At 41.9% G+C, this 14953-nt stretch overlaps 1 protein-coding gene across 1 annotated transcript in view; it reads right to left on the bottom strand.

Annotated features, from left to right (window-relative positions):
• Positions 1 to 14666, bottom strand: part of LOC121007369 (aldehyde oxidase 1-like) — a 226651-nt gene extending 211985 nt beyond the window's left edge. Inside the window, exon 1 of the mRNA XM_040439251.1 lies at positions 14564 to 14666. Within this exon, the coding sequence (XP_040295185.1) occupies positions 14564 to 14656 (93 nt within the window). The 5' untranslated portion in view covers positions 14657 to 14666. The remainder of the gene's footprint in view (positions 1 to 14563) is intronic.
• Positions 14667 to 14953: the final 287 nt, after the last annotated feature.

Genomic DNA, 14953 nt, shown 5'->3' with positions numbered 1-14953 from the left:
GTGTTTTTCTTTTAGGTTAGTTTCACACCTGCGGCACAGCTCTCCAACTGGCTGTCCTGGCAGAGAACAGCCTGCCGGGGCTCTCTGGATTTGGCATTGCTGGATAAAGCCCCCAATGACTTTAATGGGATCCGACAGCTCCCCAGGATTCAGCTGGACAAAAAGCGCTGCACACAGTGGTTTTTGTCCAGACGATTTTTGGCATACCCTGCTAGAACAGCGTGCTGGAGAGCTGTGCTGCACATTTGAGAGTAGCCTTAGTGAGTTTCTTGGGTGCATGGTGTTTGTTCCAAATTTTGCACACTCTTACATAGACACAAGTTAATTGACTACCAAACTGGCACAATTATGTTGCAATCATTGAGAAGCGTATTACAAGATTATCTCAATTTTCAGATTAACTCAAGAGTGTTCTTGAGAAATATGCTGGCCCAGATTTACTAATCGTGTGTAAGTGTAGGCTGTCTAAACCTGTACTAGATTTATCACAGTGCCCTAGGCTGGATGATAAATCTTGGTATAGATAATAGAAAAATAGCGGCTACACCCACAGATCAGTATTGGATATGAGGTGCTCACCTCCAAAAGGCCTCACCTCAGGCCTAGGTAGACAGAGTATATAAATAAATTTAAGAGGGGCACTCTCTACAGAAGGGAACACACATAGATCGTGGAATTGGTTGTCAATTTATCAATTAATTTAATATCTTCACTGCAAGATAACAATCATGGGCAATCCCTAAAATATTAAAATGGTAAAATATAGATACACACAGTAAAATCACATCAATCAATGTAAAATAAATTCCTAAAATCAATATGTGTGAAGGAAAAGAAGTAGGTAAATAGTCCACCATATATATATCTCCTTTTCAGGGATAGTAGGTTCTTAGTTGTAATATAGTATCTTTAAAGAAGAAATTAAAGTGCACTAGTGCCGTTCTTTGATTAAAATGTGCAATTTGAGCAGTCCAATATATCGTTGTCCTGTTTATATTGAAATACTGTAGGTCAATTCGACCTCAGTTATCCCTGGGTCCGTAGCTCTGGTGCGCTGTGTATATCAGCCAGCCGGCTGTAAGGTGCGCTAGTTGTATCCAGAGGTAAACATAAGTTTTGCTTACCGGATTCTCAGGTATCCTCCTCACCCGCCTCATGATACTCGGCGTCTCTTACCGGCCTCCCGTTCCACGCCGTCCTCCACTGCCCTGCTTCTCACACTTCACGCAGCGTCCCACGTGGTGACGAAGCTGGTGTCGGCACGGCGTATCACGTAGCGGAGCTCTCCCTACTGGTCAGCTGGGTGTACTTGCCGGAGGTTTAGATCGGGCTTGGTTTATTTCTTTATTATTTACGCTCACTTCCTGGGACCATACGCTTTTCGGGGACAACCCCTTCCTCAGTGGATGATAAATCTGATGCAGGGATAGAGACTTTTCTCTGACTATTGGTTGTGTTACATTCTGACAGATTTTAAACAAGAATTGTAGCAACATTTTGGAGTAAACTGGTGCATCTTAGCCCACCCCTTCCCAATTAAGCTTTGCCCAATTTCTGCTAAGCCCCATCCCATGTCAAGCATGTCAGAAAAAAATGTAGAAACCCTAGATGTGCCACTTTTTTTTTTAGACAGAATTTTGATGTACAGTCGTGGCCAAAAGTTTTGAGAATGACACAAATATTCGTTTTCACAAAGTTTGCTGCTAAACTGCTTTTAGATCTTTGTTTCAGTTGTTTCTGTGATGTAGTGAAATATAATTACACACACTTCATACGTTTCAAAGGCTTTTATCGACAATTACATGACATTTATGCAAAGAGTCAGTATTTGCAGTGTTGGCCCTTCTTTTTCAGGACCTCTTCAACTCGACTGGGCATGCTCTCAATCAACTTCTGGGCCAATTCCTGACTGATAGCAACCCATTCTTTCATAATCACTCCTTGGAGTTTGTCAGAATTAGTGGGTTTTTGTTTGTCCACCCGCCTCTTGAGGATTGACCACACGTTCTCAATGGGATTATGATCTGGGGAGTTTCCAGGCCATGGACCCAAAATGTCAATGTTTTGGTCCCCGAGCAACTTAGTTATCACTTTTGCCTTATGGCACGGTGCTCCATCGTGCTGGAAAATGCATTGTTCCTCACCAAACTGTTGTTGGATTGTTGGAAGAAGTTGCTGTTGGAGGGTGTTTTGGTACCATTCTTTATTCATGGCTGTGTTTTTGGGCAAAATTGTGAGTGAGCCCACTCCCTTTGATGAAAAGCAACCCCACACATGAATGGTCTCAAGATGCTTTACTGTTGGCATGACACAGGACTGATGGTAGCGCTCACCTTTTCTTCTCCGGACAAGCCTTTTTCCAGATGCCCCAAACAATCGCAAAGAGGCTTCATCGGAGAATATGACTTTGCCCCAGTCCTCAGCAGTCCATTCACCATACTTTCTGCAGAAGATCAATCTGTCCCTGATGTTTTTTTTAGAGAGAAGTGGCTTCTTTGCTGCCCTTCTTGACACCAGGCCATCTTCCAAAAGTCTTCGCCTCACTGTGCATGCAGATGTGCTCACACCTGCCTGCTGCCATTCCTGAGCAAGCTCTGCACTGGTGGCACTCCGATCCCGCAGCTGAATCCTCTTTAGGAGACGATCCTGGCGCTTGCTGGACTTTCTTGGACGCCCTGAAGCCTTCTTAACAAGAATTGAACCTCTTTCCTTGAAGTTCTTGATGATCCTATAAAGTGTTGATTGAGGTGCAATCTTAGTAGCCACAATATCCTTGCCTGTATAGCCATTTTTATGCAACGCAATGATGGCTGCACGCATTTCTTTGAAGGTCACCATGGTTAACAATGGAAGAACAATGATTTCAAGCATCACCCTCCTTTTAACATGTCAAGTCTGCCATTTTAACCCAATCAGCCTGACATAATGATCTCCAGCCTTGTGCTCGTCAACATTCTCACCTGAGTTAACAAGACGATTACTGAAATGATCACAGCAGGTCCTTTAATGACAGCAATGAAATGCAGTGGAAAGGTTTTTTTGGGATTAAGTTAATTTTCATGGCAAAGAAGGACTATGCAATTCATCTGATCACTCTTCATAACATTCTGGAGTATATGCAAATTGCTATTATAAAAACTTAAGCTGCAACTTTTCCAATTTCCAATATTTATGTAATTCTCAAAACTTTTGGCCACAACTGTGGACACATTAGTAAATCTGGGTCACTCTCTCTACTACAGTGCCTTGCAAAAGTATTCACCCTCCTTGACTTTTTTTTTCGTATTTTGGTGCCTCACAACCTGGAATTAACATGGATTGTTTGAGGATTTGCATAATTTAATTTACAGAACATGCCCACAACTTTGAAGATGTTTTTTTTTTTTATTGTGAAGCAAACAACAAATAGGACAAAATAACAGAAAAAGGCAATGTGCATAACTATTCACCCCCTAAAGTCAATACTTTGTAGAGCCACCTTTTGCGGCAATCACAGCTCCAAGTTGGTTTGGATAAGTCTCTATGAGTTGCCACATCTTACCACTTGGATTTTTGCCCATTCCTCCTTGCAAAACTGCTCCAGCTCCTTCAAGTTGGATGGTTTGCGGTTGTGAACAGCAATCTTTAAGTCTGACCACAGATTTTCTATTGGATTGAGATCTGGGCTTTGACTAGGCCATTCCAACACATTTACATGTTTCCCCTTAAACCACTCAAGTGTTGCTTTAGCAGTGTGTTTGGGGTCATTGTCCTGCTGGAAGGTGAACCTCCGTCCTAGCCTCAAATCATGCACAGAGTGGTACAAGTTTTGCTCAAGAATATCCCTGTATTTAGCACCATCCATCTTTCCCTCAACTCTGACCAGTTTCCGAGTCCCAGCTGCTGAAAAATATCCCCACAGCATGATGCTGCCACCACCACGTTTCACTGTGGGGATGGTGTTCTTTGGGTGATGTGTTGGGTTTGCGACAGACATAGCGTTTTCTTTGATGGCCGAAAAGTTCTATTTTAGTCTCATCAGACCAGAGCACCTTCCTCCATACATTTTGCGAGTCTCCCACATGCCTTTTCGCAAACTCACAACGTGCCTTTTTGTTTTTAGCTGAAAGTAATGACTTTCTTCTGGCCACTCTGCCATAAAGCCCAACTCTATGGAACGTACGGCTTATTGTTGTCCTATGTACAAATACTCCAGTCTCTGCTGTGAAACTCTGCAACTCCTCCAGGGTTACCTTAGGTCTCTATGCTGCCTTTCTGATTAATGCCCTCCTTGCCTGGTCCGTGAGTTTTGGTGGTGATCCTGGGGATCATCAAAAATGTGGATATTTTTTTTATAACCTAACCCTGACTTGTACTTCTCAACAACATTTTCCCTTAGTTGTTTGGAGAGTTCCTTGGTCTTCATGGCAGTGTTTGGTTCGTGATGCCTCTTGCTTAGGTGTGACAGATCATGTGACGCTTAGATTGCTCACAGGTGGACATCATTTCACTAATTATGTGACTTTTGAAGGTAAAAATTGGTTGCACCAGAGCTTTTTATGGGTTTCCTAACACAGGGGGTGAATACATATGCACATGCCAATTTTCTGTTTTCTATTTCTAAACAATAGTTTTATTTATATATTTTTCTCATTTCACTTCACCAACTTAGCCTATTGTGTTCTGATCCATCACATAAAATTCAGATTAAGAAAACATTGAACTTAAGGCTGTAATGTAACAAAATACAAAAAAAAAGTCAAGGGGGTGAATACTTTTGAAAGGCACTATACTAAATGTGTGTGTGTGTGTGTGTGTGTGTGTGTATATATATATATATATATATATATATATATATATATATAGGGAGTGCAGAATTATTAGGCAAGTTGTATTTTTGAGGATTAATTTTATTATTGAACAACAACCATGTTCTCAATGAACCCAAAAAACTCATTTATCAAAGCTGAATATTTTTGGAAGTAGTTTTTAGTTTATTTTTAGTTTTAGCTATTTTAGGGGGATATCTGTGTGTGCAGGTGACTATTACTGTGCATAATTATTAGGCAACTTAACAAAAAACAAATATATACCCATTTCAATTATTTATTTTTACCAGTGAAACCAATATAACATCTCAACATTCACAAATATACATTTCTGACATTCAAAAACAAAACAAAAACAAATCAGTGACCAATATAGCCACCTTTCTTTGCAATGACACTCAAAAGCCTGCCATCCATGGATTCTGTCAGTGTTTTGATCTGTTCACCATCAACATTGCGTGCAGCAGCAACCACAGCCTCCCAGACACTGTTCAGAGAGGTGTACTGTTTTCCCTCCTTGTAATTCTCACATTTGATGATGGACCACAGGTTCTCAATGGGGTTCAGATCAGGTGAACAAGGAGGCCATGTCATTCTTCTTTTATACCCTTTCTTGCCAGCCACGCTGTGGAGTACTTGGACGCGTGTGATGGAGCATTGTCCTGCATGAAAATCATGTTTTTCTTGAAGGATGCAGACTTCTTCCTGTACCACTGCTTGAAGAAGGTGTCTTCCAGAAACTGGCAGTAGGACTGGGAGTTGAGCTTGACTCCATCCTCAACCCGAAAAGGCCCCACAAGCTCATCTTTGATGATACCAGCCCAAACCAGTACTCCACCTCCACCTTGCTGGCGTCTGAGTCGGACTGGAGCTCTCTGCCCTTTACCAATCCAGCCACGGGCCCATCCATCTGGCCCATCAAGACTCACTCTCATTTCATCAGTCCATAAAACCTTAGAAAAATCAGTCTTGAGATATTTCTTGGCCCAGTCTTGACGTTTCAGCTTGTGTGTCTTGTTCAGTGGTGGTCGTCTTTCAGCCTTTCTTACCTTGGCCATGTCTCTGATTATTGAACACCTTGTGCTTTTGGGCACTCCAATGATGTTGCAGCTCTGAAATATGGCCAAACTGGTGGCAAGTGGCATCTTGGCAGCTGCACGCTTGACTTTTCTCAGTTCATGGGCAGTTATTTTGCGCCTTGGTTTTTCCACACGCTTCTTGTGACCCTGTTGACTATTTTGAATGAAACGCTTGATTGTTCGATGATCACGCTTCAGAAGCTTTGCAATTTTAAGAGTGCTGCATCCCTCTGCAAGATATCTCACTATTTTTGACTTTTCTGAGCCTGTCAAGTCCTTCTTTTGACCCATTTTGCCAAAGCAAAGGAAGTTGCCTAATAATTATGCACACCTAATATAGGGTGTTGATGTCATTAGACCACACCCCTTCTCATTACAGAGATGCACATCACCTAATATGCTTAATTGGTAGTAGGCTTTCGAGCCTATACAGCTTGGAGTAAGACAACATGCATAAAGAGGATGATGTGGTCAAAATACTCATTTGCCTAATAATTCTGCACTCCCTGTATATATATATACAGCGAAAAAAAAGCCAGCAGCACACCATGGAGTTCAAAACAACACGTGCGGTTTATTCACCCAGTGTCATGTAGCAGCGAAGTGTCAACCGCTTGTTGCGGTCTTTCTCAAGCTATGTGCACATGTGTTACAATCACACAGTATATAGGTGTGTCAATTAATAATATAATAAAATCAATCAAATACAAAAGTGAACAAAATTCATGGTGTTAACATTTAAAACATATACAAAATCTCATTATCAGTGTCCCAAGTACATAAGTAAAATAAATTTGCAGTGCTATATAATCAAATACATGATATATTGTGAACAAACATAGTGAAGTATAATTGATCATCACACTGTACAGGTGCACCCATTACATAGTGTAAATTAAAAGACTCACACAATCAGCTGATAAACCGCACATATGGAGCATCGTGGTCTCAGCAGCGTCCCCATTCAGCTTCTGCGCATGAGCGGGAACACTAAACATCACGATCCTTCAGGCGCAGAGAAGCTCAACAGAGCCCATATCCAAGATGGCTCAATCCGGCCTGCTCAGATGTGCGCATGTCTATGCAGTAGAGGCCTCCCACATTATAGTCATGTGATCATTGTCACGTGATCCAAATGGAACCAGGTAAACAAAATAGTGAAGAAGCTAAATAAATTACTGTGGGTCAGGATCGCATGAATACCCAAGCACACCAATAATATGCGTATCTCGCACATATGGGAACTTAGGGTCAGACGTCCTGTTAACCCTCATGTCTTACTACTAATCCATTCTAACAGTGCACATTACGGGAAAGGATGGTGTCCCACAGCTAAGACCAACAGGAGCAACAGTAAGGTCATCGCCGTGATCGGGCGACGGCGGCGGCGCCGCGGGTTACAGCAGCGAACCACCTCCGTCCCCCTTGAGTCACCGCACCAATCCACCAAGTGCACCGAATGGTTAGAGCAAACCCTGGTATAACCCTTTATGAAAAGGGAACAGCAACTTCTTATTCAAATATCAAAAGTATTCACTGTGTGGGTGAACCTACAACTGCCATATATCAAGCGCCACATATGCAGCAAAATTCACATCGCGCCATCATGCAAGATATTTTTTAAAAAATTATAACAGAATGTGGGTAGCTGGCAAGACCCAGAATGCTCTTGTTTTTATGCAGGATGTCAGTCATGATTGTGATTGATAGCCAAATCTATAAAAAATACAGAAAAAGAAAATGTTAAAAACACTTCAACTTGATTGTTTTGTACACATGTTCACTATACCCAACACAGGGACTACGGACAACACGGTACATGGGGAGAGACACCACTAATCCACCCTGAAGTCAACATTCAGGCCATTGGGCCTCAAGGTTTTCAAAGTAAAAATCCAAAATAGCTCTCGCTTTTTGAGAGGGCCTTCCTATCTCCACCCCGCCTGCCCATTTGTATCTGCTCTAGTATGCGGAACCTAAGATCTTTTTCCGAGTGCCCCGCCTCCTTAAAGTGCTTGGACACTGGTAAATCCATATTTTCTTTTCTGATGGAGTATCGATGCTGATTTAACCGTGTCTTAACCGTGTCTTGATTATTCCGCAGGGGCATGATAGTAGGTAGACCACATAGGACGAATCACACGTCAAATACTGAGTGATTTTCATCGTTTTATTGGTCGCCGGGTTATGGAACTAATCCCCCTTCAACATAAGGCCACAATTTACACAGTGGTGACATGGGTAGCAGCCAGTCCGAGTGGAGCCACATAGTGCCCTCACACTGGTCCTGCCGCTGCCCACGTCAGACCTCACCAGCCTGTCACCTAGGTTCCGCCCTCTCCGATATGAAAATAGTGGAGGCGTATGGAACTCCTCAATCTGAGGGAAACTATTCCCTATCATCTTCCAATGTCTTCTGATGACAGTCGCAATTTGCGGACTGTCAGCAGAGAACTGGGAGATAAAGGGAATACGTGGGGCTCTTACAGAGTCCTCACTGGAGCTTAGTGTGGAATTTCTATCAACTCGCAAAATACTCCCCCTAATCAATTTCTTGGGATATCCTCGGTCAGCGAATTTCTGACCCATTTTATTGAATCGTACATCCCTAGTCAATTTATCCCTCACAATCCTCTTTACTCGGAGAAATTGACTATAGGGTAACGACCGGATCATGGAACGGGGATGATAACTATCAAAGCGCAACAATGTATTTTTATCAGTACTTTTCACATAGAGATCAGTGACCAAACCCCGTCCCATGATCTGAACCTCTGTGTCCAGAAATTGTAATTTCTCAGTCGAATGGACCACAGTGAATTTTACCGTAGGATCGATCTCATTGAGGAATGCGTGGAACGCGAGGAGGCCCAACGTCTCGCCCGTCCACACCAAGAAGATATCGTCGATATAGCGCCACCACCCCAGAACATGTCTGAAGTGGTGGCTGCCATACACGACCGACTCCTCAAGGTGGGCCATGTAGATGTTAGCATAAGTGGGCGCCATGTTGGACCCCATCGCGGTCCCACGCATCTGCACAAAGAAATCGTCCTGAAACCAAAAAATTTTTTTGGTCAACACAAATCTCAAAAGTGTCAGGATAAAAGTTTGACAAATATCAGTATAGTCTGAATGTCTCAAGCAAGCTCGTACCGCCTGGAGACCCAACTCATGGTCAATCGACGTGTATAGACTACACACGTCGAATGATACCAGAGTGGCGCCCACAAGTACAGCAAGGTCATCTATTTATTGCTCTTTAGGTATAGCCCTGTGTTGCACAAAGATAATTCGGATAATCTATCCTCATTACTTCTTGGTACTTGGTATTGTGTGGTGAACCAAATTTTTAACTTGATGGTTCGTAAGAACCTATGTAAATCTAACTCCATGTTAAACCAATCCGTCTTGGAGACGGGGCAAAAAGAAAGCCCCTTGTCCAACACAGATCGCTGTGCATCATTCAATGTAAGAGAAGAAATATTTACCACTGTGTCCTCTTTTTGTTTAGTACTTTCTGGCGTTGGGGTCTGTGGCTTTTGGTTTTGTCTTCTCCATTTGTGATGGCATTTACCGCCCCTCCTGGTTCTATTGAATCTGGACCGAGTCCTAAAAAAGGCATAGAGGGTGTTGCTTGTAAATCTTCATTACCACGTTCCTGGTTCGCATGTTCCTGGGGTTGCATTCGCATGCTCTTTTTATCAGAGGAATTCATCTTCTGTCTTCCCCTCTAGGTTTTTTTTTGCCACATATAGATATACCCCCGTGTGTAATCCTCCATATCGCGGATCCATTTATGTAGTTTCTTTTCTTGCAATTCAGATTTCAATTTGTCAAAATGTGGCGTACATGAGGTAATATACACAGCATATTCATCAGCTGGCATAAATTCTTCCAGTAAAGCTATGTTTTTGCAGATGGTTTCCTGCACAACACTCATTTCCTTTTGCAAGAACTCCACGTTAAGAAGTATCATATCGAAAGCAAATTTGTTACATATTTGGGTGAATCTGGTACAAAATTCAACTTTATTGGGAAATAAGTCCGGTCTCAGCTGCGACCTCATACCACGGGGTATTCTGTGGGTTTGGTGATACTCACAAAGAGTGAACATATGCAGCTCCAAATTGATCAGGCGTTTGGATTCATATTCAAATAGTTTTTTGATGTCCAATAATGACGGAGCGAATAAAAAAGTGGTGTCTCTCACCGTGTCGCGCAGTATCCGCAGCTCATCCTCCCTACTATAGGTAAAGACATCTTGGTCGCGGTTTTCAAAGGGTACAGCCATTGTCAGGTGCAGGAAACAAAAATGGAAAATGAAGATGCAGCACACTTTCTTGGTCAGGTGCAAATCAGGCCAGTGTGAACCAGCACCACGGTCCAATTCAATGCAGCGTCACTGCTACATGACAATTTTTTGACCGGAAATGACATGTGTCTCCCAAAAGATAATAAGACGATGTACAAGAGGCATTATTGTTGGAAAAAATCATTTCTCAGCTTTTATTTACATTTGAACAAAAAGTGTCCAGTCCAAAATTATTCATACCCTTCTCAATAATCAATAGAAAAGCCTTTATTGGCTATTACAGCAATCAAACGCTTCCTATAATTGCAGACCAGCTTTTTGCATTTCTCCACAGGTATTTTTGCCCATTCATCTTTAGCAATGAGCTCCAAATCTTTCAGGTTGGAGGGTCTTCTTGCCATCACCCTGATCTTTAGCTCCCTCCACAGATTCTCAATTGGATTCAAGTCTGGACTCTGGCTGGGCCACTCCAAAACGTTAATGTTGTTGTCTGCTAACCATTTCTTCACCACTTTTGCTGTGTGTTTTGGGTCATTGTCATGCTGAAATGTCCACTGGTGCCTAAGGCCAAGTTTTCTGCAGACTGCCTGATGTTGTCGTTGAGAAGCCTCATGTATTGGTTTTTTTTCATGGTGCCGTTTACTGTGATCAGGTTCCCTGATCCATTGGCTGAAAACCCCCCCCAAAGCATTAGGTTCCCACCACCATGTTTGCCAGTGAGGATGGTGTTCTTTGGGTTGAAGGCTTCTCCTTTTTTACGCCAAATGAAGGAAACATCATTGTGACCAAACAATTCAATTTTTTTTTTCATCTGACTTATTCTTTGTCCAGATGAGCTTTTGCAAAGGCCAAGCGAGCTTTTGTCTGCATTATCTGGAGAAGTGGCGTCCTCCTTGGTCTGCATTTTGCAGTGTCCGTTGGATTGTCTGCCTTGAGACATTGCAATTAGCAGAGCCCAGATTCACCAGGATGGCCTTGGTGGTGATCCTTGGATTCTTTATCACCTCTCTAACTATCCTCCTGGCCAACACAGGTGTCACTTTTGGCTTCCGACCACGTCCTCTGAGATTTTCCACAGTGCGGAACATCTTGTATTTTTTGCTCAAATGTAAATAAAAGCTGAGAAATTGTTTTTTTCCACAATAATGCCTCTTGTACATCGTCTTATTATCTTTTGGGAGACACATATGTCATTTCCCGTCCAAAAATTACTTGCTGGTTGAATAAAAGTAAGTCAAAATTTGCCAGGGGTATGAATAATTATGGGCAGCACTGTATATATATTACACACACACAGTTATGTCTCAGTACAAGAAAGTCTTCCTTTAGTCACCCTATTTTTTTCCATTGTAATACATTCAGCATTCTGTACTGGTTATTTTATTCATGTATGTGGGAGAGCTTTACTTCTCTTAGGGTAAGGCCAAACAGGCCAGCATTGATGCGGCCCAAAAAAACCACAATGGTATATGGCTATGAATGTTATGGAATTTGTGCAGTGTCATGATGCTGGTGACCTATCCTCAGGATATCATGCTTCAGTTTGCTGGGAAACAGCAGTTTCAGCTGCAAAACCGCAAATACAATTTGCAAGTAAAACAGCTCTTTCTTGGCAAACTGAAGCATCCAAATAACATTGTTTGAAAATCACATATGCCTTTCTGTAGCAGCCATATATGTGGTGCATGAGTTCTACAATATGCTCTGCAGTGAGCACTGCCCTTGGATGTGTGCTGCTGCCTGTGCCTGTTCCGCTGAAAGCTTTGCGTAGCACATCCTGCACCAATGTGCTATGCCAGGCTTTGGCGGAGTAAAGACAGACAGGAGCAGCGATGTGCTATGCAGAGCTCGTGTCTGTCCTCGCTCCACTCGACTAAAGGACAGGCAAGAGCTCTGCACAGCAAATCTCTGCTCCTGCCTGTCTGTCTCCGCTCTAACCTGGCATTGCAGATTGTGCAGTGTATCCTGCACCAAAGCTTTCAGTGGAACAGGCAGATATGTGTGCACCTGTCAGTACAGTGCTCTCTGCAGTCCCTATTGTAGAAATCAGAATCCATGCATGGCATATATGTATGGATTCTGAATGTGCTGCAGTGAAAATCAGTACAGAAAGGCCCCAACTTTGGGGGCCTGTTTTGCTAGTGAAACACATTGGTCCTGATTTATCATACCTTCACTCTAGAATTCTTACATCAAAAAGTCACAGAAATAGGGCATTTGCAACTTTTTGCACTTGTTTGCACAAAATGTAAGCAATTGCCAATAAATTTTGTGATTGCGGTAAAATTTTGTACGAGGGAGTGCAAAAAGTCGCAAAACCCCTATTTTTGTGACTTTTTGACACCAGAATTCTCGAGTGAAGGTATGATAAATCAGGGATATTATTTTTAGGACATTTCTAACAGTTTCAATTTTTGATTCAATAATACATTTGTATAAAGTAAGCCATTATATTCCTCCGACAGGGCAGAGAGACAGAACAATATAATTTAACTTTCATTGAGAAGGAGATTTGGAGCTTGGTATCTGAAAAATAGAGTTCTAACCCCTGTAAAATATTAAGTAAATCGATCACGGAATTGTGGGTCTAAAATGAAAATGGTATTTAAAGGGGAAAATTCATACAAAATAAACACATGTATGTAAAATGCAAATTATAATTTACTGTCATTCCTAATGCAAGAAAGAAAAGCAAAAAATAAAAATCTAAAAACAAAAACCACATAATTACTATAATATAAATCTTTATAGATTTCTACAAGCCTAAGGCCTCATGCACACGACCGTGCCGTTTTTTGCGGTCCACAAACCGCGGATCCACAAAAAACGGAAGCCGTCCGTGTGCCTTCCGCAATTTACGGAACGGGCGGCCCATTGTAGAAATGCCTATTCTTGTCTGCAAAACGGACAAGAATAGGACATGCTATATTTTTTTTGCTGGGCCTCGGAACGGAGCAACGGATGCGGACAGCACACGGCCCCATTAATGGGTGCAGGCCCCATTAAAGTGAATGGGTCTGCACCTGAGCTGCAAAAAATGCGACTCGGATGCGGACCAGAACAATGGTTGTGTGCATGAGGCCTAAGGGTATATTCAGATATGAGTTTATTTTCCATATTTAAGAAATTAGACGGAGTGTACTGGATTTTTTTTAACCATAGTTAGAGCTCATGCACATGACCTTATGTATTTTGCGGTCCGGAAAAAATACGGATGACATCCGTGTACGTTCCGTATTTTTCGGAACAGAACAGCTGGCCCCTAATAGAACAGTACTATCCTTGTCCGTAATGCGGACAATAATAGGACATGTGCTACTTTTTTGCGGAACAGACACGCGGACATACGGAAACGGAATGCACATGGAGTAACCAGGTTTTTTTGCAGGCCCATTGAATGGTTCCGCATACGTATGCAAAAAAATAAACGCAACGGACCTGTAAAGAAAATACATTCGTGTGCATGAGCCCTTAATAGCACTGTCCAGAGCTTAGGGGCTTTACTTGAACTGATGGGCAGCTCCAGAAACAATACCCAAGTTTTAAGGATATAACAATATGACTTGGACAATAGAAAGTAGGTCACAATGGTGTGAAATTCAAGTCTGAGAAGTGTGGATTGTGTCCTACCCTCAAAGAAGCACAAGAGACTATAGGCACTTGTGTTTTGGGCTTTCTCATATCTCTTCATTGTTTTGTACCGTTTTGTACGCCATGTTATGTGGTCCCTTTTCATACAGTGTGTTTAGCACCTGACATCTTTTAATTGCATTTTTGGTATGCCTGACATTTATTTTTAGAGGAAAGTATGCCCCCCTCATAATGTCACTCCTTCTGTACAGCTGTATAGGGAGAATGCATTGGTAAAAAAAAAGGCATGCAAATATGTCATTAAAAATGTCCACACAAATGACACTTTTTTTTCCTTCAAAAAACACAGCAAACAATAGATGTCTGTGGTAGAAAGAAATACATACTTCAATTAGAAAAAAAATGGCATTTACCCTAATGTACCTCAAAGGTGAAAAAAAGCCTTTACTAAAAACACCTTCTTGTCCTGCATTTAATATTTTGTATAGGCTTTCATGCCACTTTTGTATTCTTACAACAAACAGCAACACAGCAACAAACACTAGAAAAAAAACCCACAAAAAACAGCAAACCCTTCAAAAATACGAGAAAGAACCTAAATGTAAAACTAGCCTATGGATAGATTCACAGATGCAATTTTTGGTGCAGCGTTTAATCCAAAGCCACGAGTGGATACAAAACTGAAGACACATTATAAGGTATGATAAGTCCATTAAAATGGCCCATTACAATGGAGAAAATGATCTATGACTCATCAGAATATAACATACCTTTTTCCCATTTACAAAGAAAACCAGCTCATCAAAACACCGCAGATGAGACATCTCTTCAACTCTGTAGGAGCTCTGACAAGAAGTGTTCATCAAACTGTTTCCCAACACCAGTAAGGCGTATTATAAAAGGATTATGAGGCTAACTTTTTTCAGCTTGTAAACTCACCAAACAGGTCATATTTCAAGATCAAGTATCTACTTACGCCTTGTACAGGACTTACCTGATCTCCTTATTCACACTATGCCAGATGCATAATTATAAGCATGCAGAGAGTGTGGTTATGCCCGGCCCAGGAACCTGAGGGGTTCCATAAGGCACCTGTTCCCCATCTGAGGAGACTAGTATTGTAAATGAAGCATGATTGGAGGGGAGCCCTGTGATTTTGC

This window comes from Bufo bufo, chromosome 7 (assembly GCF_905171765.1).
Source record: "Bufo bufo chromosome 7, aBufBuf1.1, whole genome shotgun sequence".
Lineage (NCBI taxonomy): Eukaryota > Metazoa > Chordata > Amphibia > Anura > Bufonidae > Bufo > Bufo bufo.
Note: the sequence above shows the minus strand (reverse complement) of the source record. Positions and strands in the feature narration are given on the sequence as shown.